The 26,563-nt window shown below is 29.7% G+C and overlaps 3 protein-coding genes across 4 annotated transcripts; 2 read left to right on the top strand and 1 right to left on the bottom strand.

The window, feature by feature from the left end:
- Window positions 1-2,648: 2,648 nt before the first annotated feature.
- On the top strand, window positions 2,649-21,074 carry LOC111414611 (uncharacterized). 2 transcript variants are annotated; one of them, XM_071197638.1, is made up of 3 exons: window positions 2,649-2,831; window positions 20,331-20,519; window positions 20,577-21,074. In XM_071197638.1, the coding sequence occupies exons 2-3, from the start codon at window positions 20,341-20,343 to the stop codon at window positions 20,764-20,766; spliced, it is 369 nt and encodes a 122-aa protein (XP_071053739.1). In that variant the 5' UTR covers window positions 2,649-2,831; window positions 20,331-20,340; the 3' UTR covers window positions 20,767-21,074. The 2 variants fall into 2 exon arrangements, with proteins under 2 accessions (XP_071053739.1, XP_022901775.1); XM_023046007.2 differs by lacking the exon at window positions 2,649-2,831 and adding an exon at window positions 12,890-12,976.
- LOC111414602 (peritrophin-1-like) lies at window positions 20,954-22,037 on the bottom strand. The gene is made up of 2 exons (XM_023045994.2): window positions 21,767-22,037; window positions 20,954-21,712 (listed from the first exon to the last, which is right to left on the bottom strand). The coding sequence occupies exons 1-2, from the start codon at window positions 21,816-21,818 to the stop codon at window positions 21,084-21,086; spliced, it is 681 nt and encodes a 226-aa protein (XP_022901762.1). The 5' UTR covers window positions 21,819-22,037; the 3' UTR covers window positions 20,954-21,083.
- Window positions 22,038-23,926: 1,889 nt separating this feature from the next.
- LOC111414603 (E3 SUMO-protein ligase ZBED1-like) lies at window positions 23,927-25,264 on the top strand. The gene has a single exon (XM_023045995.2). The coding sequence runs from the start codon at window positions 23,927-23,929 to the stop codon at window positions 25,262-25,264; it is 1,338 nt and encodes a 445-aa protein (XP_022901763.2).
- Window positions 25,265-26,563: the final 1,299 nt, after the last annotated feature.

Genomic DNA, 26,563 nt, shown 5'->3' on the forward strand with positions numbered 1-26,563 from the left:
ATGTACGATCTTCAAGAAGAAGGTTGTAGCTCTAATTTGATATATAAATATTTTTTCAACTTCTAAAAATAAGGTCAAGACAATGTTTTGAAAATCTTCAATTTTTATCAATTTTCGGGTTGTGTTAAAAAATTGTTAATTAGTTTATAATTTTTATCTCAAAATTTTTATGATTCAAAACAATTAAATTTATGCAGCGTGCTAAAGAGGAATGCTTCAGCTTTAATTTCATGTATAAATATTTTCTCAACTTCTAAAAATAAGGTTTAGACGATTTTTTGAAAATCATCAATTTTCGGGTTATGTTAAAACATTATTACTTTAGATTTTAACTTTTATCTCAAGATTTTTCTAATCAAAAGCATTCAAGTTTATACACAGTCTTAAAGAGTAATGTTTTAGCTTTAATTTAATATATAAATATTTCCTCAACTCTTAAAAATCAGGTCAAGACAATTTTTTGAACATTTAGAATTTTTATCAATTTTCGGTTTGTGTTAAAAATTTGTTAATTTAGTTTTTAATTTTTATCTCAAAATTTTTATAATCAACTTCATTTAGGTTTTTGTACTGTCGTGAAGAGGAAGGTTTCAGCTTCAATATCATGAAAAAATACTTTCTCAACTCCCAAAAATAAGATCAAGGCGGATCTTTGAAAATCATCAATTTTCGGGTTATATTAGAAAATTATTACTTTCGTTTTTTATTTTTATCTCAAGATTTTTTTAATCAAAATCATTAAAGTTTATATACGATCTTCAAGAGGAAGGTTATAGCTTTAATTTCATATATAAATATTTTTTCAACTTCTAAAAATAAGGTCAAGACAATGTTTTGAAAATCTTCAATTTTTATCAATTTTCGGGTTGTTTGAAGATATGGTTAACTTAGTTTTTAATTTTTATCTCAAAATTTTTATAATCCACTTCATTTAGGTTTTTGTACTGTCGTGAAGAGGAAGGTTTCAGCTTCAATATCATGAAAAAATACTTTCTCAACTCCAAAAATAAGGTCAAGGCGGATCTTTGAAAATCATCAATTTTCGGGTTATATTAGAAAATTATTACTTTGTTTTTTAATTATTCTCTTAGCATTTTTCTAATCAAAACTATGAAAGTTTATATACGATCTTCAAGAGGAAGGTTATAGCTTTAATTTTATATATATATATTTTTTCAACTTCTAAAAATAAGGTCAAGACAATGTTTTGAAAATCTTCAATTTTTATCAATTTTCGGGTTGTGTTAAAAAATTGTTAATTTAGTTTTTAATTTTTATCTCAACATTTTTATAATCCACTTCATTTAGGTTTTTGTACTGGCGTGAAGAGGAAGGTTTCAGCTTCAATATCATGAAAAAATACGTTCTCAACTCCTAAAAATAAGATCAAGGCGGTTTTTTGAAAATCATCAATTTTTCGGTTATGTTAGAAAATTATTACTTTCGTTTTTAATTTTTATCTCAAAATTTTTATAATCCAAAACAATTAAGTTTCTGCAGCATCCTAAAGAGGAATGTTTCAGCTTTAATTTCATGTATAAATATTTTCTCAACTCCTAAAAATAAGGTTAAGACGATTTTTTGAAAATCATCAATTTTCGGGTTATGCTAAAAAATTATTACTTAGATTTTAACTTTTATCTCAAGATTTTTCTAATCAAAATCATTCAAGTTTATATACAGTCTTCAAAAGGAATGTTTCGCCTTTAATTTCATACATAAATATTTTCTCAACTCCTAAAAATAAGGTCAAGACGATGTTTTGAACATCTTCAATTTTTATTAATCTTCGGGTTATGTTAAAAAATTTTTATTTTAGTTTTTAATTTTTATCTCAAAATTTTTATAATACAAAATATTTAAGTTTATACGCCATCTGAAAGAGGGATGTTTCAGCTTTAATTTCATATATAAATATTCTTCCAACTTATAAAAAGAAGGCCAAAACCCTTTTTTTGAAAATTTCCAATTTTTATCAATTTTCAAGGTATATTAAAAATTTTTTATTTTAGGTTAAGACAATTTTCTAAAATTCTTGAATTTTGCACAAAATTTAATTGAACTTTTTTAAAACTTCATCGTATCACTCCTCCTTCATTTTCCACTTATTTACCTTCTAAAAGAACCTTTTGTGATACGTGGGTTTTACATTTCTTATACATCTTGCTGTATAAAACAGCAATTCCAACGTACATCATGTTTATGTTTCTTTTAAATCAATGATTCATTATTTATTTCGTAAAAATAAGATTTAGGAATAACTTAGAATAAATATTAATCAATCCAAAAACCAATTAAAATCTAAAATTAAAAGTTATAATTTAAAGCTTAATTACTATTTAACTTTTCAAAAAATTTCGATTACGTGTGTTGAAACGCCAAGAGGAGAAAAAAATAAATCGCGTTTAGATCAAACATAATTTTAGTTTCAAATTATAAAGGTGTCTCAAAAATGGAAACGTTTAAATTACTTTGAGGGTTTTTAAGTGAATCGGATACAATTTTTGAACCATCCTATAGCAATATTATTTTTTTTTGTGCTCACCTCCTATTTAATATATTTAAATAACTCACGTTGTGCGTAAAGCTCTCGTCCTACACGTTGAAAGCTCGGATATAAAGCCAGCAAGCGCGAAATTCAGACCATTGCACACTTACCTGTTACAGTGTAAGCCCGAAAAGCACTTCCCTTAAACGTTTCAACTCGATTCTTTCCGACGTTTTTGTCCCCAATTTCAATTATTATCAAACATAGTTCGATTTTTTTAAGTTCAACGTGAATTGAATCTGTCGTTTTAGAAGAATCAAAACAAAGAAGAGAAATTAATTTGGTAAGTTTAAAATTGTTTTTGTTGTGAATTATTTATTTTGTTTTTGTTTATTTTGGTGTGATTATATACTTTTGAGTTTGTCGATTGAGAAATGTATAAAGGTAATTTCTTTTTCGTTGAAACACATGTTTCTATGTATTATCTATGTAGATTATTTGTAATCGGTAAATGTAAACGACTCATTTCGCTGAACGAGCGTTCTAAATTGTTTAATGTCATGTTCAATTAATATGGATGTTAATTTATGAACATTATGAAGAGTGTTATGTTAGTGGTTTCGCATAAATCCATTAATAAACGTTTTTATAATATTATTTTAACTACAGTTATTTAGGAAAATCATAAAATATAGAGAAATTTTATTAAATCATCGGCAAGTGTTGTACTGTAAATTTAAAGTGTTGGAATTGGAAAATTTCGAGTAGATTTAGAGGATAGCTACACACTCGCGCACAGTAATTACCCACTTTTGCAATTAGTACAGTTACGTGCAAACACTTAAAATGTAAAATATTTCAACGAAAATATATACACCAACGTGCCTCGTACTCAGAGTGTTAATGAATAAAACCCAACCCCCTACAAATGTAATTTTTGTAATTTTCAAATGATTACAGCATCATATTTTAAATTAATTTTAACCGAGTTATGTAACAATTCAATATTCTATAAAACAAATATTATCACTTAGTTAATATAGTATCGTTGCATAGATTACGTTATATCTTAGATTTTAGGGGAGATGTTTATAAAATAAACACCCAAACTTTATCACCTGATCATCTTAGGTTTTGTTATCAAAACATATTTGTTGTTGCGGAAATCAAAATATTATTTTGGTAAATAAATTAGTTATAATATTTTAAAGAAATTTAAAGCCTAATAAAAACGAAATGAATAGGTTTTAAAATCGAGATAATACTTTAGAATTAAATTTGTTAAGGCGTGGTGGCATTTAATTAATTTAATTAATCACTAAAGGCAAAGTAATTGAAACCAATGCGGTTAATTATAACGAAATACACCGCAAGTGGTTGAAATTGTTCATACAAGCTATTTGCTACTATAGATAAAAAAGTTTTGATAAGATAAATTTTATCATCACAAAAAAGAAATTCTCAAACAATTTTTTTAACATTTAGGTACATTGAAGGTATGCACACCATAAATAATAATTCAATGACTAATTAAGTATTCTTAATGCGAATTGTTAAAGCTTTTAGTTCAGTTTAAACATCCACTTTATCCTTACTTTTTAAAACTAAACCAGAATTACAATACAATAAAAATTTTCTTGTTATGTTAAAAATCTGTTAAGTTAGAATTTTTATATTACAAAGTATTTAAGTTCATACACCATCATAAAGAGGAATACTTCAGATTTAATTTTATGTATAAATATTTTCTCAACTCCTAAAAATAAGGTCAAGACAACGTTTTGAAAATCACTAATTTTTATCAATTTTTGGGCTATTACAAAATTGTTAATTTAGGTTTTAATTTTTATCTCAAAATTTTTATAATATAAAGTATTTAAATTCACACGCCATTTTAAAGAGGAATATTTCGGCTACATTTTCAAATATAAATATTCTTTCAACTCGTAAAATTTAGGTCAATACGATGTTTTCAAAATCACCAATTTTTATCAATTTTTGGGATGTTAAAAAATTGTTAAATTAGTTATTAATTTTTATCTCAAAATTTTTATAATACAAAGTATTTAAATTCACACACCGTCTTAAAGAGGAATATTTCGGCTACATTTTCAAATATAAATATTCTTTCAACTCCTAAAATTTAGGTCAAGACGACGTTTTGAAAATCACTCTTATAAATTTTCGGGTTGTGTTAAAAAATTGTTAATTTAGTTTTAATTTTTATCTCAAAATTTTTATAATACAAAGTATTTAAATTCACACACCATATTAAAGAGGAATGTTTCGGCTACATTTTCAAATATAAATATTCTTTCAACTCCTAAAATTTAGGTCAAGACGACGTTTTGAAAATCACCAATATTATAAATTTTCGGGTTGTATTAAAAAATTGTTAATTTAGTTTTTAATTTTTATTTCAAAATTTGTATAATACATAGTATTTCAATTCACACACCATCTTAAAGAGGAATATTTCGGCTACATTTTCAAATATAAATATTCTTTCAACTCCTAAAATTTAGGTCAAGACGACGTTTTGAAAATCACCAATTCTTATAAATTTTCGGGTTGTATTAAAAAATTGTTAATTTAGTTTTTAATTTTTATCTCAAAATTTTTATAATACAAAGTATTTAAATTCACACACGATCTTAAAGAGGAATATTTCGGCTACATTTTCAAATATAAATATTCTTTCAACTCCTAAAATTTAGGTCAAGACGACGTTTTGAAAATCACCAATTCTTATAAATTTTCGGGTTGTATTCAAAAATTGTTAAATTAGTTTTTAATTTTTATCTCAAAATTTTTATAATACAAAGTATTTAAATTCACACACCATCTTAAAGAGGAATGTTTCGGCTACATTTTCAAATATAAATATTCTTTCAACTCGTAAAATTTAGGTCAATACGATGTTTTCAAAATCACCAATTTTTATCAATTTTTGGGATGTTAAAAAATTGTTAAATTAGTTTTTAATTTTTATCTCAAAATTTTTATAATACAAAGTATTTAAATTCACACACCGTCTTAAAGAGGAATATTTCGGCTACATTTTCAAATATAAATATTCTTTCAACTCCTAAAATTTAGGTCAATACGATGTTTTGAAAATCACCAATTTTTATCAATTTTTGGGATGTTAAAAAATTGTTAATTTAGTTTTTAATTTTTATCTCAAAATTTTTATAATACAAAGTATATAAATTCATACACCATCTTAAAGAGGAAGGTTTTAGCTACAATTTAAAATATAAATTTTTTCTCAACTCCTAAAAATAAGGTCGAGACGATTTTTTGAAAATCTTCAATTTTCATCAATTTTCGGGTTATGTTAAAAATTAATTAATTTAATTTTTATCTCAAAATTTAATATTTATTAATTTTAATATTTAAGTACATTAAAGCGATAGCAACCCCAAAATAAAAATTCCACGACTAATTAAGTATTCTGAATGCGAATTATTAAAGCTTTTAGTTCGGTTTAAACTTCCACCTTTTTCTTAATTTTTTAAAGTAACCCAGAATAACAACACAATAAAAACTTTTTCTTTTCATAACGTTTTTGTTCTATGAACGTGTTAAAATTACAAGTCAACGTTTTAGGTATATTTTGACGTTTTGTTTCCTCTTGACTCAATTCGAGCCTGTAACGTATAAGTTCTAGAACTTAAAGTGCAATTACTTCGATTCGTTGAACACTCTGATTACTAACGTTCTTTCAAAAACTGTTTCTCCCGACGGTGGTAAACGTTTCCAATAATTGCAGTGCTCGCGATCTTACTTTGATGTTCAAAAGGGAACCTATACGATAACGTAACTTTACATCAAAAATGATATTATGTTGATGTAATATACATTTGATGTATAGATATGTTATTATTCAGGATTGGAATATGTAACTTGTAACAATGCTCGTTTTAAAATGACACATTTTTTTATTTCATTTATTAATTTTTTGAAGACAAATATTGTCTTGAGGTTATGGTAATAATTATTATTACTCCAATCAAAAAATATTTCAAATAACATTTGTGCAGAATTTAATAATGAATAACTTTAGTTACAATAAGGTTACATAAGAGTTAGAAAAAAAGTAGCTTGCATGTCTCTATCTCTTTTTTTAAATAAATTCCAATGTCGACCCCTCCAATGATGACCCTCAAAGCGCTATCATCTTTTGTTTTTCCCCTAGAGGCCAAAATTGAAAATATCGTAAAACCAGCAAGTGCAATTATCTTGGTTATTATTATAGGAGGAGTAACTACCCTTTTAGGGAAGCCGAAGTCGCCCATGGTTCATATATTAAAATACCCTTAAAATTGCCTAAAGAATAACCCCTTGAAGTTTGGGCACATCATTCAGATATCCAATGTTTTAAAAATTTAAGACCCAACTTTGAAGGTCTATAACTCCTCAGGGATACAACTTAGTATAGAGATAAGTTGCGTTAAATCATCTTAATTTACATTGTCCTCTACATGTCCCTGCTCTGTGTCGGTTCTTATGTGAATCACCCTGTATATTCAGAATTTAATAAGGAATAGGTTTTATTAAAACTATTTTCTGAAATTCCTGTTCAATGTCGCTATATACAGGGTGTCAGATAAAAAACGCCCCAACTCTGTCATTTACATTCCGATTTTCATGAGCGAGGTATCAAATGAAAATTATAAAAAATTAAATCAATGAAGTAACGATGAAAAATGTTTTATTTTTATGTACAGCTGTTTCGGAACACCAACGTGCCCTTCTTCTGGCACGACTAAAGATTAAAATACACATTGTAAAAGAAGTTATGATATAAAGAAGTTATATAAAATTATTATTGAAATTAACACTCAAAAAACCCCCGAAAATCCCTTCAAACATTATTAAAAAATTCAAAAAATATATATTTACCGTCAAAGGTTAATGATAAGGGTTCATGCTTATTATTTTATTCATGTTACAAGTTGAAGCAATTCGAAAAGGGCTGCATAATATCATCCAAACTCAAAATTTATACCTGAAGGGAGCGTTAATTTTTGTAGAAATAATTGCTTAAAATATAATTAAATATCATCAAAGTATTTCTGTAAAATAATTGAAAAATATTAGATCAGGGCAGCGTGTTACCAAAAATGACGACTTATTCATCGTTAAAAATTTTGTTGGAAAAACCACGAGGATAAATAAACCACCAAAAAGAATTTTATAAACGTAAAAATTAATTTTCTGTAAAAGAACCAAGTGTTAGGGAACACAAGACCATATTATAGAACACATTATAAAATTCAATTTTGAAAAAATCTACTTACAAAATATGTGAGCAAGAAGAAGAGATGAGACTAAGACAATGTTCGGAAAATGTTTAATTGTTTTTCTCTGCTAAAATTACAATTAATGTTAATATATTGTACAGCAATGAGTTCAGAAAAAATCTCTATCCAATAACGTGAAGAAAAATATATGGAGCAATTTGAAAAACAAAAGCTAATAATCGGTTAAAATTGAAGATGGCGTTGAAAGAAAATTATTTGTAGCATCAAACCATTTCATTTAATACCTCGCTCATAAAAATCGGAATGTAAATGACAGAATTACAGCTTGGCGCGTTTTTATCTGACACCCTGTATAAGCATAAAAAATAATATTTTGCGGTTATGTTAATAATTATCACACCAATCAAGAAATGTTTCAAATAATATACAGGGTGAGTTATTAGTATCCCGGCGGACCGTTTGAAAATATTTATACAAAAGTTGTTTGGCTCATCACTTTCTATTACGTAAAATTATTGTCACTTACACAGGATGTTCCATTTAAGCGTATCGGAGTACGTAAATTTGTTTAAATCGAACACCCAGTATATTTTATCATAATATGAATACAACTAAATTTGTTCATACAACCGTATATACCGGTTCATATACCGTTACTATTTCACAGCATTAATAGTTCATGAGATATTCAATTGTTCTTCCAAAATGTACCCATTCCAGGATCTTTTTAAAAACACTATACATGTGTTTATAAAGCTTAGTTACTTTTGATGTTTTTCAAATGGTTTTTTTTAAAGTTTTTTAAAGGGAACACCTGTATATTGTGTGCTAGTTGAATTGCTCATCAAGTTCCCTTTAATTAATGGTAAGTATGTCATATGTCTAACATTAATAGTTTTCCTGATATTTAGAATTTAAAGAAAAATGTGTAATAAAATTTCATTATTGTACTTAAAGAAGTGAGTGAACCTTTTTTTGTCATTTTTTTTGTTTTTTTCTTTGTCTGTCATTTGTAAATCAGTAATATTATATTAAAATACAATTAAAAAAAACTTTAATAAATAAATAATCAAAGCGTGATAAATATACAAAAAATACAATTAAATGGCACAACCATAAATCTCTTTTTTAATTACTAAATTGTTTGAAGGAAATGCAGCAACAAACTATAAACAATTACTAAACGTTACTCAACAAGTACCGTAAAGTGGGGTGGAAGTGTGCCTCCTATGGTGAGAATGTGCCACATGGTTTTTTAATGTTCCGTGATGTTCCGAAGTAACATTACTTTCGTAGTAAATCGAAACATACATCTGACAGCCGATACATTTGACAATATCATGTCCGAGGTGCCAAATTTAAAGATATGTAAAAAAACCGTGTGGCACATTTTCACCCCATTTTATGGTAGGTATTAATTTAATTAATATTTAGAAGTTGTTCAAAACGCCGCCCATTATCCCTTCTACAAGCATTAATGCGCTGTATAAAAGATCTTGAGCTATCTCTTAACATGTGCCTCTTATTTTCTCTAAAATCGTAAATTATATGGTAGAAGAATTGCATATTTTATTACTTACATCTTTTTAAATCTCATAAAGTACCAAGTCGCATTAAAATTTGGTATATGGCAGCAAAATTATTGTACATTATAAAATATTAATCAAATAATAAAAGGAAGAACAAAGAAAACTCATAAAAATAGACAGAATATAATATTAAGTGTTTTATTTCATATTTTATTACACATTATTCTTTATGTTCTAAATATCATGAAAAGTACTAGTTAGATGTATGACATACCTATCATTAATTAAAGGTAATTTGATGGGCAATTCAACAGGATGACAATATACAGGATGTTCCATTTAAAAAACTTGTGAAAAAGCCATTTGAAAAACATCAAAAGTAACTGAGTTTTATGAACACGCTGTATAACAGTGGTGTCCATAACATCGATCGCCTAGAAAATTATGAATCTGAAATATCTAATATCTGGGCCTCAGAGCAAAAAAAAAGGAAGGTTACTTTAAACCCTTCGGTCGATCTTGGCAAGACATTTATACAAAAAGATCGATTTTGATCAAAAATTAGTGGACACTACTGCTCTAAATCGATTAAACATTAAAATTGTTGATTTTCGAAAATTAACTCAATTATAACTCAAAAACTAAAAGCGATGGAGAAAAACTTTTTAGACATAAAACCTTAGTAATGGGTCATAAAGACTAGATTCATAACAAGATTGAACGTAATTATTACTATTTTTTATTTATAAGCTCTAAATCGATTAAACATCAAAATTGTTGATTTTCGAAAATTAACTCAATTATAACTCAAAAACTAAAAGCGATGGGGAAATACTTTTTATACATAAAACCTTAGTAATGGGCCATAAAGACTAAATCCATAACAAGATTGAACCCAATTATTACCATTTTTTATTTATAAGCTCTAAATCGATTAAACATCAAAATTGTTGATTTTCGAAAATTAACTCAATTATAACTCAAGAACTAAAAGCGATGGGGAAATACTTTTTATACAAAAAACATTAGTAATGGGCCACAAAGACTAAATCCATAACAAGATTGAACCTAATTATTACCAATTTTTATTTATAAGCTCTAAATCGATTAAACATCAAAATTGTTGATTTTCGAAAATTAACTCAATTAAGTATAACTCAAAAACTAAAAGCGATGGGGAAATACTTTTTATACATAAACCCTGAGTAATGGGCCATAAAGACTAAATACATAACAAGATTGAACCCAATTATTACCATTTTTTATTTATAAGCTCTAAATCGATTAAACATCAAAATTGTTGATTTTCGAAAATTAACTCAATCATAACTCATAAACTAAAAGCGATGGAGAAAAACTGTTTATACATAAAACCTTAGTAATGGGCGATAAAGATTAGGTCCATAACAAGATTGAACCCAATTATTACCATTTTTTATTTATAAGCTCTAAATCGATTAAACATCAAAATTGTTGATTTTCGAAAATTAACTCAATTATAACTCAAAAACTAAAAGCGATGGGGAAATACTTTTTACACAAAAAATCTTAGTAATGGGCCATACAGACTAAATCCATAACAAGGTTGAACCTAATTATTACAATTTTTTATTTATAAGCTCTAAATCGATTAAACATCAAAATTGTTGATTTTCGAAAATTAACTCAATCATAACTCATAAACTAAAAGCGATGGAGAAAAACTGTTTATACATAAAACCTTAGTAATGGGCGATAAAGATTAGGTCCATAACAAGATTGAACCCAATTATTACCATTTTTTATTTATAAGCTCTAAATCGATTAAACATCAAAATTGTTGATTTTCGAAAATTAACTCAATTATAACTCAAAAACTAAAAGCGATGGGGAAATACTTTTTACACAAAAAATCTTAGTAATGGGCCATACAGACTAAATCCATAACAAGGTTGAACCTAATTATTACAATTTTTTATTTATAAGCTCTAAATCGATTAAACATCAAAATTGTTGATTTTCGAAAATTAACTCAATCATAACTCATAAACTAAAAGCGATGGAGAAAAACTGTTTATACATAAAACCTTAGTAATGGGCGATAAAGATTAGGTCCATAACAAGATTGAACCCAATTATTACCATTTTTTATTTATAAGCTCTAAATCGATTAAACATCAAAATTGTTGATTTTCGAAAATTAACTCAATTATAACTCAAAAACTAAAAGCTATGGGGAAATACTTTTTATACAAAAAACATTAGTAATGGGCCATAAAGACTAAATCCATAACAAGATTGAACCTAATTATTACCATTTTTTATTTACAAGCTCTAAATCGATTAAACATCAAAATTGTTGATTTTCGAAAATTAACTCAATTATAACTCAAAAACTAAAGGCGATGGGGAAATACTTTTTATACATAAAACCTTAGTAATGGATCATAAAGACTAGATCCATAAATAGATTGAACTCAATTATTACCATTTTTTATTTATAAGCTCTAAATCAGTGGTGACCATAACGTCAATTGCCAAATAAATCATGAATCTGAAATATCTATATCTGGGCCTCAGAGCAAAAAAAAAAGGAAGGTTACTTTAAACTCTTCGGTCGATCTTGGCAAGACATTTATATAAAAAGTCGATCTTGATCTAATATCTTTGGATACTATCATTTTCCTACTGGCTTTGACTGTTATCTGACATAGTTTTAAGGCAAAATTGGATAAACAAAACGTTGTATAAACAAATTTAATTTAATATTTATAATATGATAAAATATACAGCGTGTTCCATTTAAAAAAATCTACATACTCTCCGTTACGCGAAAATGGAACATTCCGTATAAGTGAAAATAATTTTACGTAATAGAAAGTGGTGAGTCAAACAACTTTTGTATAAAGCATTTTTTCTTTCTCAAACGGTTTAGCAACTATTGTCCGCCGGGATACTACTAACTCACCCTGTATATTCAGAATTTAATAAGGAATAGGTTTTGTTACAACTATTTTTTGAAATTCCCGTTAAATATCGCTATATATAAATATAAAAGATAATATTTTTGAGGTTACGTTAATAATCATCACTCTAATCAAAAAACGTTTCAAATCATATTTGTTCAGAATTTAATAAGGAATAATTTTTGTTCAAATAACTTTTTGAAATTCCCATTACATATCGTTGTATATAAATATAAAAAGTAATATTATAGGTTATGTTAATAATTATCGGTTGATACAAATTTTTTCAAATAGTGTTTGTTTCAAATTGCATCAGAAATATTTTTCGTTTGAAAATTTTTTCAAACTTTATTGAATGCCGTCATATATTGGCAATTTTATTATTTCCCTATGAAGTGCTACGTGTTTCTCGTTGTAACTACGACTTGATTGTTAGCTGAAACCGGGTCTGTAAAGTTATATTAAAAATAATAAAAATAAAGAAGCGATAGTACTTGTTTTCGATAGCAGTCAAACACTTTTTAATCTTTTAGCATATACACATCAATCATCGTTAAATCATCCAATAATAAAAAGGAAGTAATTTATCCTTAACTGATAAATAAATTGTAAATTTGATTCATCAAAGTTGAGACGTAGTTCATGTGCTAACTTCGTGTAACCCCAACCGATTTGTTTTTGGGAAAAAATTCGGCGAGAAAAAAATTTAAATAGTTACCTTAATGATTTTTCTTCGGAGTCAAAGTACGTTTAAGAAATCCTATTAATGTTTTCAAACAGCTTCATTTTACTCTCTCGAAAGCAAAGTACTATTTACATATTTCGAATTACTTATCGCTTACTTCGCCTTAGGGTTATTTAACCAATTAATTTTTTTAATATTTAATCTAACATTTTTTATACTAACTCGAACGTTGAATTTGTTTGAATAGAAAGAAATGTTTTAACACAACTTAAATGCAGTTAATATAATCTGTTTATGATGAAATATCTAACTAATGCAAAAATAATTATGATAACGTCAGATCGTTGATTAATATTGTTTTAACAACTAATAGAACGTATAACAATGTTGTTTATATTAAAATGAGATTAACACCATATGGAGTTGTCCCTTTTGTCTAGGATGAATATTATCACTAATAAAATGACGTCGTAACATGTGTCAGTTATTAAGTTGCGACATTGATAAGAGTTTTACTATTGATACGAACTAATAAAGTGTAATATAATAAATTGCATTTGTTTAATAATCCGGAAAATTTATTAACCTTGAAAATAGGAAAGAATTTTAATAACTATAGCATGCAACTTTATCTATACCTATATGATTATCAAAAATTGAGGTATCTCTTTTGTGTGTTGATGCGATGTAAAGCCAAAGGATTAAATGATAACACTCGAGATCTTTTTTATGATACCTTATGTTATTTTTTGAGGTTTTACTAAAAATAATAGTATAATCACTAAATAGTAAAAAATCAATACTTTATTGTTTTGCTCAAATGCGTAGGGACGGGTTTAAAAAAAATCACAACAATGTTGTTTATAGAAAATAAGAAATTATTTATGGCACGCTATATCTTCATTAAACATGTTTTAAAATGCTTTTTATTTCATCATGATATCTCAATTCATTTTTGAGGTACAATTTTTTAAATTTCAAGTTTTAAAATATAAATAAAAAAGGAGAGTTAGGTTTAAAAAATCATAAAAGTGATGTTTATAGAAAATAGGAAATTATTTATGGCGTGTTAAATCTTCATAAAATTTGCTTTAAAATGTTCTTTATTTCATGAAGATATCTCAATTCGTTCTTGAGATACGACTTTTTTAATTTCAAGTTTTAAAACATAAATAAAAGTGGAGAGTTGGGTTTAAAAAATCGTAACAATGACGTTTACATAAAATAATAACTTTTTTATGGCCTGTTAAGTCTTCATCAAATTTGCTTTAAGATGCTCTTTATTTCATTGTGATATCTCAATTCGTTCTTGAGATACGATTTATTAAATTTCAACGTTTAATATATCAATAAAAAAGGAGAGTTAGGTTTAAAAAATCGTAAAAGTAATGTTTATAGAAAATAGGAGACTGTTTATAGCGTGTTAAATCCTCATAAAATTTGCTTTAAAATGTTCTTTATTTCATGAAGATATCTCAATTCGTTCTTGAGATACGACTTTTTTAATTTCAAGTTTTAAAATATAAATAAAAAAGGAAAGTTATGTTAAAAAAATAATAAAAGTGATGTTTATAGGAAATAGGAAATTATTTATCGCGTGTTAAATCTTCATAAAATTTGTTTTAAAATGTTCTTTATTTCATGAAGATATCTCAATTCGTTCTTGAGATACGATTTATTAAATTTCATCTTTTAATATATAAATAAAAGTGGAAAGAAGTGTTTTACGAGAGATTTGCAAACGGCGATGGAAAGAGCACAGAATAAGGTGAAGCATGTAAGAGATTGGAATGCTCGAACCGGATGGAAGGTGGATGAGGGATATCGACCGTTGGGTTAATTTTGGGGATTAAAGATCAATGAGATATGCAATAAGTGACATTAAAGTCATTAGAAGAGCAGAGATAAACACAGATCACAGATTGCTCAATGCGGATATAACATTCACAACACCAAAATACACAAACCTGCATAAAACACAGTCGACTTAAGATCGAGGAGTTGGAGAAGACCGAAAAACAGGAAGAGTACCAAAGGAAGGTAACGGGTCACCTAATTATATGTATTGGAACAAAAAGGGAATAGACAAAACTGAAAAAAGTTAAGTATAATCAGAAACGAACAAGTTGATGGAACGGCACAGTAAAAGAACCAATGTAACAACCAATGTAGAACGCAACAAACTAAAGAAGAATATCACCGAAAACAAAATGAGGCAAAGGAAATTATAAAGCAAGACAGGTTCCTGGGAGAGATTTGGCAAAAACATCGAAAAAGATTCGTAAAATCCAGGTAATCAGAAACAATTTTGGAATATGATCAAGATATTGACAGGAAGCAAAAGAAAATAGACAAGGAACATCAAAGATCAAAACGGCGATCTAAAAACATGATATAAAGAAATATTAAGGACATGGAAAGAACATTACCGCGCAAAATTTAAGGCAGAGGGAAGGATACAAACGCTACATGGAGGAGAGAGGAAGACGATGAGGTGGAAGATGAGGAAGGAATTGCGGAAGAGGAGATAGGGATGCAAGAAGTAGAAGAGGCCCTAAAGACAATGAGAAAAAATGGAAAGGTGACGGGAATGGATAATATAGCTCCGGAGTTACTAAGCACGTATGGTGTAGGAAAACAATACTCAGTTTATGGGAAAATAATATTATTATTCCAATACGTAATAAGGGAGAAGTTATGAGAAAATTATAGAGCAGCATGCCTCTCTACTAGAAAAACGCCTAAGAAAGGAAGCAGAAAATAAATTGGAAGAGGAACAAGCGGCGGTACGACCCATCAGGCAGACACAAGACCACACCATTAGACAAACCCAATCAGAACATGAATAGATAAAAAAATAGAAGTAGATAAGGACCTAGCATTTAGAGCAGCGTTTCTCAACCTTTCAGTATTCGGGGCTCAATTTTCAATAATAATAAAATACGACGTATATTATACGTTGAAAATTTTGACCCTAATCCCCTTAGTGCAGCGTGTTGTTAGTGCCGTAGACTCTAGTCCTAGAGCCCTAATATAGAACTTAATTACAGACTTTCAAAATGACCGAGAATAGGTGAATTTATTGAATCTTGGCAATGTCGCTCCGCTACATCCCAACTTTCTACAACGTGTTTATGAGTTAAAAGAGGAAATTACCATTTTTCTAGAAGAGGAAAACCGCCCGGAAAGTTTCGAGATGCTTTATTTGTGATGAAATTGTTAGTAGTTACTTGGTCGAGAAATTAAATACCCTGACTACAACTCCAAGGAGCAAACACACATATGTTGAATAGCAGTGATAAAGTTAGTGCTTTTTGTAAAAAGTTGGAGCTGTGGAGCAGAAATATGAAACAAAAAAAAACTAGAAATGTTTGCAAATGTGAATGAGTGTGTCAAAACATAAGATGAAGAAGAACAGTAGGTGATAGTTGTTATTGTAAGAATAGAAAGCCATGTTGGCACAGAATTTTAAAGAGAATTTTCTTGCTGAGGACAAATTGGTAGCAATATACGAGTGGATGAGTGGGAGAAGAAGAAATCTTCATAGTTTTTACTGCAAGCAACTCAACAGAGAATTAGTAATAAATCTCTTTGAATTTTGGACGGGAGTGGATGATACCTTTTCTCCACTGAAAACAAGATTTCGGATATAGTTGCCATTTTCCACATTCTACCTTTGCGAAGCCGGATTTTCTGCTGTGGCTGCTTTAAACATAAAATATATATAGGTCTCGACTGTATATAGATAAAGAACTGAGAGTGGCTATTTGTAATATAAAACCTTCTTTTGAAACCTTTGCTGTGCGAGACAGGCCCAAGGGAGTCACTAATAATTATTATTAAAGCTACTTTTAATTTAGTACTGATGAGTTTATTATTAGTTTCATTTAGCATTTGACAGTACCTACTGATACAATCATGGTTCTAATAATTAAATAGTATATTAGTTTAAACGTGTACTATACTTACTAAATCTTTTGTAATGTCAGAATGAGCATTATTTTGCTTTTCTTTCTGTGAATTAAATTTTTATTAGTAATTGTCATTTCTTTTTTCATTTTGATGTGCTGGCGCCCCCCACGTAGAGTTATGGCGCCCTCCTAGGGGCGCCATAGTATTTGTGGACTTAATAGCAGCTTTAGGTATAGTAGCAAAAGATGACATATGGAAATCTTACGAGCGTGACATATAAACAAAAAGTTACGAAGATCAATCGAAAGTGTATATAGTAAGGTAAAAGAGCGCGCCAGGCTAAATAGAGAAATATCCGAAAACTTTAATATGGAAAATGGGTATGAAACAGGGGGAAAGCCTGAGTCCACAACTATTTGTGATTTTTATGGATCAAATAATTAAGACATATAAAACAAGAACAAGATCTTCCACAATAGGTTATTATAAATTAACACCAATGAAAACCTTTAACCTAGTGTATGCAAACGATATAATGCTGATAGAAAGTACGAAAACAGAACTATAAAGAAAAATTGCTACCTGGAAAACCTGTTTAGAAAAAAGAGGGGTGCAAGTAAATATAGGGAAAGCCAAGATTATGCATATAACTAAAGAGGAAAAGGATAAATACATAAATATAATGATAAGTGGGAAGAGATTGGATATTGTGGATAAATTTGAATACTTGGGCACCATTATTACTGAGAATGGAACAATAGACAGAGAAATATAAAAAGAATACAAAAAACAAGTAATGTATATTACCAAATGAATAACACAGTTGTGGGCAAGAAGAAAGTAGGAACAAATACAAAATTAAGAATTTCTAAAACTATATATATGGTGTCCCTGAACTCTACGTCGGGGTCGGTGTATATACAGGACACCGACCCTCACATATGAGCTGAAACATGGCTGATGAGAGATAAACACAAATCAAAAATAACAGCAGCTGAAATGAAATCTTTAAGAAAGATTGCGGGAAAAACAAAAATGGATCGAATTAGAAACAAAACTATAAAAGACGATTTAGAACAAATACTGGTAAGTGAAATAGAAAACAAACAGCTGAGCTGGTATTATTATTATTATTGCTGCCGGGCTGAGGGAAGCGGCCCCTCTCGTTATTGCGACCTATAAGATCTATTGTAACTTTAGCCCTCCAAAGGTTTAGCGCAAATGTAGGTCCTTGATGAACCTTAGTATTGTCATCAGGTCTTGAACTTTTATGTCGGTAGGTGTCAAGGGAGTTTTACCGAAAATGTTGTTCAGCAGTTTCTGACTCGTCTTTGCATAGTTGACAAGTTTGATTCTCAGCTTGTCCAATATGGAACAGGTGGTATTTTAGGGGCGCATGGCCGGTCAGGTAACCTAAGAGTGTCCTTAGATCCCCTTTGCTGAGGTATAAAACCTCTTTTGTTTTGTTTTGCGGCGGAGTTATCATGCTCTTCGTTTGTCTGTGACCTGGAAGTTCTTTCCAGCGTAAGAATACCTTTGAGACCTCCCAATTGTTGATTATTTGTTTTAGGTGACGTTTTTGTAGTTCACAGCCAGGTTGGGGTCCAATGAAGGGCGTGTTCGCTGCCTCTTTGGCCAGTGCCTTCAATGTTGCTGTGACCTGGAACCCACCATAGGGTAACATCATTGCCCCTAGCGAGTTCTATCAGGTTGCTGGTACATTCTCTGATCAGTGCGGAGTCACACGTGTAGGACTTAATTGCTTTTAAGGCGGCCCGACTGTCTGTGAAAATGTTAAGGATGCGCCTTTCTTTCTGGAAAATTGTTATGTCCGAGTTGAGGGGCAGTTTAATGTGGCTATTTGGTCGACTGATGCCCATGCCTACTCCGGATCTACTGTCTTTGAAGCATCGGTGTACCAGGCTAGGGCTCCTCTTTTTAGTTGAGGCCCTCCCTTCGCCCAATCAACTCTGCTTATAAATATGACCTTATACGGCTGGTTGAAATTGTATTCTGTCGGTATAAGGTCCGTTTTAATTTCAATCAGGTGATTTAGACATGGGTTCTTGAAGATTTCGAGGTGTCCTCTGAGGTTGCCCTGCATCAACTTGAGTTAAGAAACTATTTTCAGTGATAAGGCACTTGAAGTTGCCTCCTTTTGTATATATAAATGGAGCGATGTGAGACCGAGTAGGGCTTCCAAAGCAGCCGTCGGACAGGATCTCATTACACCCGTTATGTTAAGTCATGGTAATCGCTGGATTTGTGTCAGCTGTTGTTGTGCTGTCTTATGTTTCGTTTTTGGCCACCAAATCAATGAAGCGTAGGCGACCATGGGTCTGATTATGGCTACGTAGGCCCAATGAGCCGTTGTTGCTGTGGTTTAAGACCCCAGTTCCTTCCTAGGAGCCTGCGGCAAATCTGGTTTGCCATGATGGCCTTTTTCCTCACCTTATCTAAGTGAGTTCCAGTTTAGTTTACTGTCTAGTATTACCCTTAGGTATTTAACTTCTGTTTTGAGGTTAATAGTTCTGCTTTCAATGAAGGGTGCTTTTATTTGTAGCTTCCTTCTTCGAGTGAAAGGGACTATTTCGATTTTATTGGGATTGCCTATTGCTTCTATACCAAGTACTGGTGAGTAGTAGGGCTTTCTGCATTAGTTGAGTTATGATTGTGTCATATTTACCTCGGATTGTTACCAGGTCATCCGCATACCCTTGAATCTTAAATCCGTTTTTAGTTAGGGTGTTCATCAAGTCATCAATTACCAGGCACCATCATAGAGGTGATAGCACTCCCCCTCGGGGACTCCTCTTAGTGCCTTTATAGTCAGCGACTCGCCTTCCAGCCTGGCTGTTATCTGCAGAGTTTTCATCATGGCTATACACCACTTGATCTTTTACATTTAGAGCCTTCTCTATGTAATCATAGGAGGTGTTCTGAGCTGGTATGGACACCTAATCAGAATGCCAGAAGAGAGAATTCCCAGGAGAGTAATGGAATATGGGAATAGTTGGAAAACGAAGGAAAGGCAGGCCAAGGATAAAATGGGAGGATAGAGTGGAGGAGATAGTGCACAGGAGAGGAGGAAGTGTGCAGGAAGTGAAGAATATGGCATGGAACAGACATAGTTTTAGAAGATGGATAAAGGATCCCACCAACACCCCAACACTGTGATGGCATCTAGGGGAAATGAGTTGGGTTTAAAAAATCATAACAATGACATTTATAGAAAATAAATTATTTATGGCACTCTATATCTTCATTAAATTTAGATTTCATCGTGATATCTCAGTTCGTTCTTGAGATACGATTATTTAAATTTCAAGTTGGATTTAAACAATCATAAAAATTGTATTTATAGAAAATAACAAGCATATTAAATCTTCATCTAATTTAACTTCAAAAGGCATCATATCTCAATTTTATCCTTTAATGTGAATTTTTAATTTTTTGTTCAATTTATTACATTTAATTCATAACATTTTCTTCCTTTTCTAGATTTCTAAACATGTTTATGGCTAAAACATTAGCAACCGGAGCTATGATAATGGTCATTTTGACCATAACTCAATACGCTTTCGGCGATGTTCCCATTCGTCCACCGAGACCAAACAAGTTCACAGACGACGCCCAAGTTAGAGAGTACATGAAAAATTTGAGAACGTTTTTGGATAAAGGAGCAATTAGGTATAAAATATAATCTTATACATTAATTTAGAAATAATTTATTTCCTTTTTTCCAAGATATGGCAAAAGGAATACTTATTCATCAATTGACTCTCAAAATGTAGAGGAACCCAGTGAAGATTTTGCTTTAATTAAAGAATACCCTGATCCTTCTGTACAACATCTCGATGAACATCGTTCTTATCCGGAGTGGTTTAAACAAGCAAGTTCACGATTAAATAAAGCCAATAAAGCAATGTGGTATTAAAAAAGCTATAAATAAGCGTGTATTTCTTTAATTTATTTTGGATGATTCATTCGAAAGCAACATCGAATTAAAAAATAATAAATAAGAAGAGGGAGAAATCTTAAGATAAAATTTTAGTTTCAATAATAGTCGAAAATGTTTTTAATTTGTTTTAATGTTGTTTTAGTTATAGAATATTATACTGATGTAATAAAAATAAAATAAATAAAATGTAATTATAAAGTAATTATTATTCTTTGTTATGCTGATTTATTCAGAATTTATCAAGAAACTTTTAGCTTATAGCATTATAATAAACTTAAATGGAATAGTTTTTTTCATTTTTGTACACATCCTGAAGCAGTTGGATAATCACAAACGTTAAGTTTTGTGTTAAAATATAAACCGGGACTGCAATACATTAAAATTTTTCTTCCCCAATCACACTGATAGTATAAGGTGCAATATTTTTCATGGGGTAAATACTCGGAAAGAATTCCGTTTGTTTCGGGGCAATTTAATTCTTCAACTTCTGGTTCTTCAACTTCGGGGTCTTCAACATCCGGTTGTTGTTTTAACCCACACTCAACATTAACGGGGTAATCGCAAACGTTAAGTTTGGGATTAAAATATAAACCAGATGGACAACTCATTAAAATTTTGTTTCCCCAATCGCATTCATAGAATTGGCTACAATCGGTTTCGTGAGGTAAATAAGCGGCTAACGGCCCGTTAGTTTCTGGGCAGGTTGATTCAATAACTTCCGGTTCATCAATGTCTGGTATTTCTTCATCTTTAATGCATTCAACGTTATCGGGGTAATCGCAAACGTTTAATTTAGTGTTGAAATATAAACCAGCAGGGCAATTAAACAAAACTTTTTGCCCCCAATTGCATTCGTAGAATTGGTTGCAATTGGTTTCGTGTCTTAAATAAGCGGCGAAAGCTCCGTTGGTTTCTGGACAAACTAATTAAAAAATTAATTATTATTTAATAAAATTTAAATCGAAATTTCACTTACCATCTGCAGTCGAAACTGCTAAAACACACAAAAAGATTATTTTAAAAAACATTTTTTTGTGATCGCTGGATTTTAGATTATGATGATTTTTACACGATTATCGGTTGTATTTATATAAACCGGCGAGTCTTCTTCCCCAAACAAATCATCGATAAATCGGACATATTGCTACTTCATTTAAGATAAATAAAAATACAAGATTAATTAGATTTAATCAGGCTATTCAAAGAATTTAAGTAATCGATGATTGGGATAAGTTCGAACACATTAAATATTTAAATCGAGATTTGACGCATATTAATCTCAGTTAATGTTTAATGTTTACGTTTTAATAAGAATGACAAATCGAAAGATAAAGGAGGTAAAAATAACAAGATATGATTTTGTAATTTAATTTAAAAACACTTGTGCGATACCGGATGTAACAGATTTTTATCAAAGATTGAATTTATCGTTATTGATTTACAGGTATTTCTTTGAATATTAACAAGGTTGACGTTGAGAAAATCATGTTAAAATAAGTACTTAAAAAAAACAAGGAAACATTGATGAATACTATTTTGACAAGAAAAATGAATTTGATGATATAAATTGAATCGGACCATTTCACAACAATTCTGGGAATACTCAAAAAAGTTTGGGAGATATTATTAATTTTACACGTTAACTTATTAACACAATATTGAGAGAGTTGTTGAAATACTTTTGAAATTAATCGTTTTTTAATTAAGATTAGAAAAAAGATTTAAAAGAATTTAAGAAATTTATTAGATATTAATAAGAAAAAAAACAATTTTGATTTAGAATACTCTTATTTATTTTAGTCGCTCATCAATCATATTTCGTAGTGGGACTTTTTCATGTGATTTTTTCACCATGATATGGCTTTCTGTGACGTCAAGAGGCATTAGAAAACGTGATCGGGATCTCTTATCATGAATTTAAGGCTACTCATTTTACTCTCAATTTTATAGATAATTACATCATAGATGAAGCAATACATTTATAACAAACAGCATCTTGTGAAGATCTCGTTTTAAAATTGAGCTGTTATTAGTTTTACAGCAAGTATCATCGACCACAACGTGAGCAGTAAATAGAAAAAATTAATTAATCGGATTTTCGGTCAGCAGGATTAAAAGTAAAACAACTTTTTTAAAATAGCTAATATTTCGATTGTTGATTACAATCTTCTTCAGAGCATTTTATTGCTAAAAGATTTTTTAATGAAAAAACGTAAGTCAAGCAACAATATTTAAGAAGCAAAAAATATAACTTACTTGTAACTCGAAGTCTCAAAATTCGTCAAAAATAAATTGATCAAAAATTTGTTAAAATTCAAAAACAACCGACATTGAGTAATGAACCATTAAAAACACGAAAAAACTCAATAATAAAAAGTAGAATAAGTTGACTCAAGACGCAGTGAGAACACCAATCCAAAAATTCAAGATGTACAATGTAAAACAAAAATTCATCAAACATATGAACATAAAGCAAATAATAAGTTTAATTTATAAAGAATTTTTAAAATTTTATCTTTACTTAATTTAACTCTAATTAATTAATATAAATCTAATTAAAAAACTAAAAAAAACATATCTGGAGAAAGTTGACATGTTATTAGGACTAAAACCTTGTTAGTTGGGTGAATTATTGTGGTTAAACCTATCTAAGGCAAACAAATAAGCATAAATGTTGCTAAGGTTCTGAGTAGTGATGGGCACTACTAACTATCGAATGATTTATTCGAATAAATTCATTCATTCGAATTCGGTGAGGATTGAGGATATCCAATAATGCGCAATATAGGTTAGGTATACCGGGTTTATACAGAATTTAGCTGTAAATTTAAAATTTTAAGATTTAGTTTTAAAAGTTAAATCTAATGAAACTGTTATATCTTAACAGCTTTGCATACACAATATATGAAGTTTCAATACGCTTAACTTTTAAAGTTAAATTCTTAAATTTAATTTAGTTATATCCTCTGTAGAAACTAGAAACCCGGTATAACAAGTGCTCTCCCCACTGCTTGACTTTTAATAGACAAAAATCGGGGAATTACCGAAACCTTGGATTGTAATTCTCCGGTGTGAATATCGTGTATGGACTCGTTGTTTGTTATTGTAGTGAAGTTGTACTATTTGTTTTATAAAAATGGCTTCTAGTAAGAAACGGTCAGCTGTATGGGATTATTTTAAAAAAGATTCAGTTAGTGCAGTAACTTGCGAAATTTGTAAAAAACAATTCAAATTTAGTGGTAACACATCCAACATCCGCGATCATTTAAGGCGCAAACACCCTGGGTATTTTGAAATAGATAAATTAAATAAACAAGATGAATTCCAACAATTCGGAGATCGACATAATAATGAGCCGTCAACATCAACTCAAGATCAGCAACTACCATCCACATTAATGCAGTCTCAACTTCAAGAACAAAACAGTAAATCCACATCTACAATAGACTCCATTAATTGCAAAAAACGAAGTCGACAAATGAAACTGTGTGTTACGAATAAAAAAACCGAGTTGTCGGAAATTGAAAATGATCAAATAGATCAAAGTTTAATTAAAATGATAGTAATTGATTACCAGCCTTTATCAATTGTAGAAAATCCTGGGTTTTTGGAATATTCTAAAAAGTTACAGCCACTATACAAACCACCAACTAGAAAATTGTTATCTTCGAAAATATTACCTAACACATATAATCAAATTTGCGAAAAAGTAAAAATATTGTTAGCAAAAGTTGATCATGTCGCTGTAACTACTGATATATGGACTTCGGACAGCAATAAAGCGTATTTGACAGTAACTAGTCACTTTTCTTACGACGACTTTATACATAATGCTGTTTTGGCAACTAAAGAAATACCGGAAGCCCATACTGGTGTAAACATTGCGTCTGCTTTATCAGAAATTTTTAATGTTTGGGAAATTGACTATAAAATAATTAGCATTGTTAGTGACAACGGTGCTAATATAAAAAATGCCATAATTGGGCAGCTTCAAAAAAAACACCATCCATGTATTGCGCATACTTTGAATTTATGTGTTACAGATGCTCTAAAGTCAACCGAACCAGTAATGCGATTAATAAAAAAATGTAGAGCATTGGTAGCTCATTTTAAGCACAGCACAGTGGCATGTGAAAAATTAAAAAGCATGCAAAAACAAATGCTATACCCTGAATTAAAAGTAAAACAAGATGTATCTACTAGATGGAACTCTACTTTAATTATGGCAGAAAGACTATTAGCGATTAAAGACCCATTATCAGCCGCCATTACGTCGCTACCAAGAGCTCCAGAATTTATTACAGCAACAGAATGGGATCTGCTGATAGATGTGGTATCCATTTTGAAGCCATTTGAAAAAATAACTATTGAATTATCTGGCGAAAAATATATAACAATGTCTTTAATTATTCCTCTTATAAGATGTCTACAGCATTCGCTAAAAAGCCGCATTCCTAAAACGACCAGTGCATAATCTTTAAAACTTGTTTTACAAGATAATGTTAGAACACGACTTGGGATCTTAGAAACAAATTTACTTTGCTCAAAAGCAACGTGTTTAGATCCTAGATTTAAAAAAGCAGCGTTTAGTGTTGCAGAAAATGGTGACATAGTTCAAAAATTAATTATTGAAGAAATATCCTCTATTTTACAAAATAAAGGTGAGACAATTGAAAAACAGACCATAGAAACTACAACTGACAATACTGATGATAAAGAAAACATTTGGTCACACTTTGATCAAGAAATTGTCACTTTAAAAAGTATTTCAACACCATGCACGACTGCAGCATTGATGGTTACACAATATTTAGAGATCTCGCTTGTAGCACGAACTCAAAATCCGATTGAATTTTGGAAGCGCTACAAAAGTGTACTTCCTGAAATATATCAACTGCATAAAAGATATTCATGCATTCCAGCTACCTCAGTTCCTTCAGAACGAGTATTTTCCAAAGCTGGACAAATTATAAATGAACGCCGAAACAGACTCTCTGGGAAAAACCTCGACATGATTATTTTTTTAAACAGTAATATAAATTTGTTTAATTAATATATTTGTCATTTTTGTCATACATTTTTACTAGAATAGTGTATTTGTTTTATAAATAAATTATTTAACGTGTACTATTTATAAAATTAATTATTACTGAATTATAATGCACGCCAAAATCCTTATTATGTCCATACTGTCCATAGTTTCCCTCACTTGATTCAACTCATTACTTTGAGTCTCAGTCAACTATCAGACGACTGTTCATTGTATGATCAGCGATTCTTCTAGAACAGCTGAATGAATAACTTGCATTCGACTAAAATGAAAATAATTATATTTTCATTTTATTTATTCGTTTGCTTGATAATCTGTTTCAGAAATCAACGAATATTATGATAGTTATTCAAACATTCGAATAAATTCTATAACATCGATGTATTCGAATACTTGACAACAATCGAATTATTCTATAGTCTTCATAACTAATCGAATATTCGAATAGTTGGTAACAACAATCGAATTATTCGAATACTTACCAACTATCGAATTATTCGATAGTTTTTATTCGATAGTGCCCATCACTAGTTCTGAGTATCTGTTTCAAAATTTACAGCATTTTGTGTATAATTGATGTCTACCATCTCCAAGCCAACAGCCTATTATGATAATTTCTTTCTGAATCCAAGATTTTTACATCAAATTCATGTCCTCACTCCAAAACGTGTTGAGATAAAGCATTACTGGACTTTTTTAGTTTACAGTTTGTTGCATGTTTTG

Source organism: Onthophagus taurus, chromosome 7 (genome assembly GCF_036711975.1).
Source record: "Onthophagus taurus isolate NC chromosome 7, IU_Otau_3.0, whole genome shotgun sequence".
In the NCBI taxonomy this organism is placed as follows: domain Eukaryota; kingdom Metazoa; phylum Arthropoda; class Insecta; order Coleoptera; family Scarabaeidae; genus Onthophagus; species Onthophagus taurus.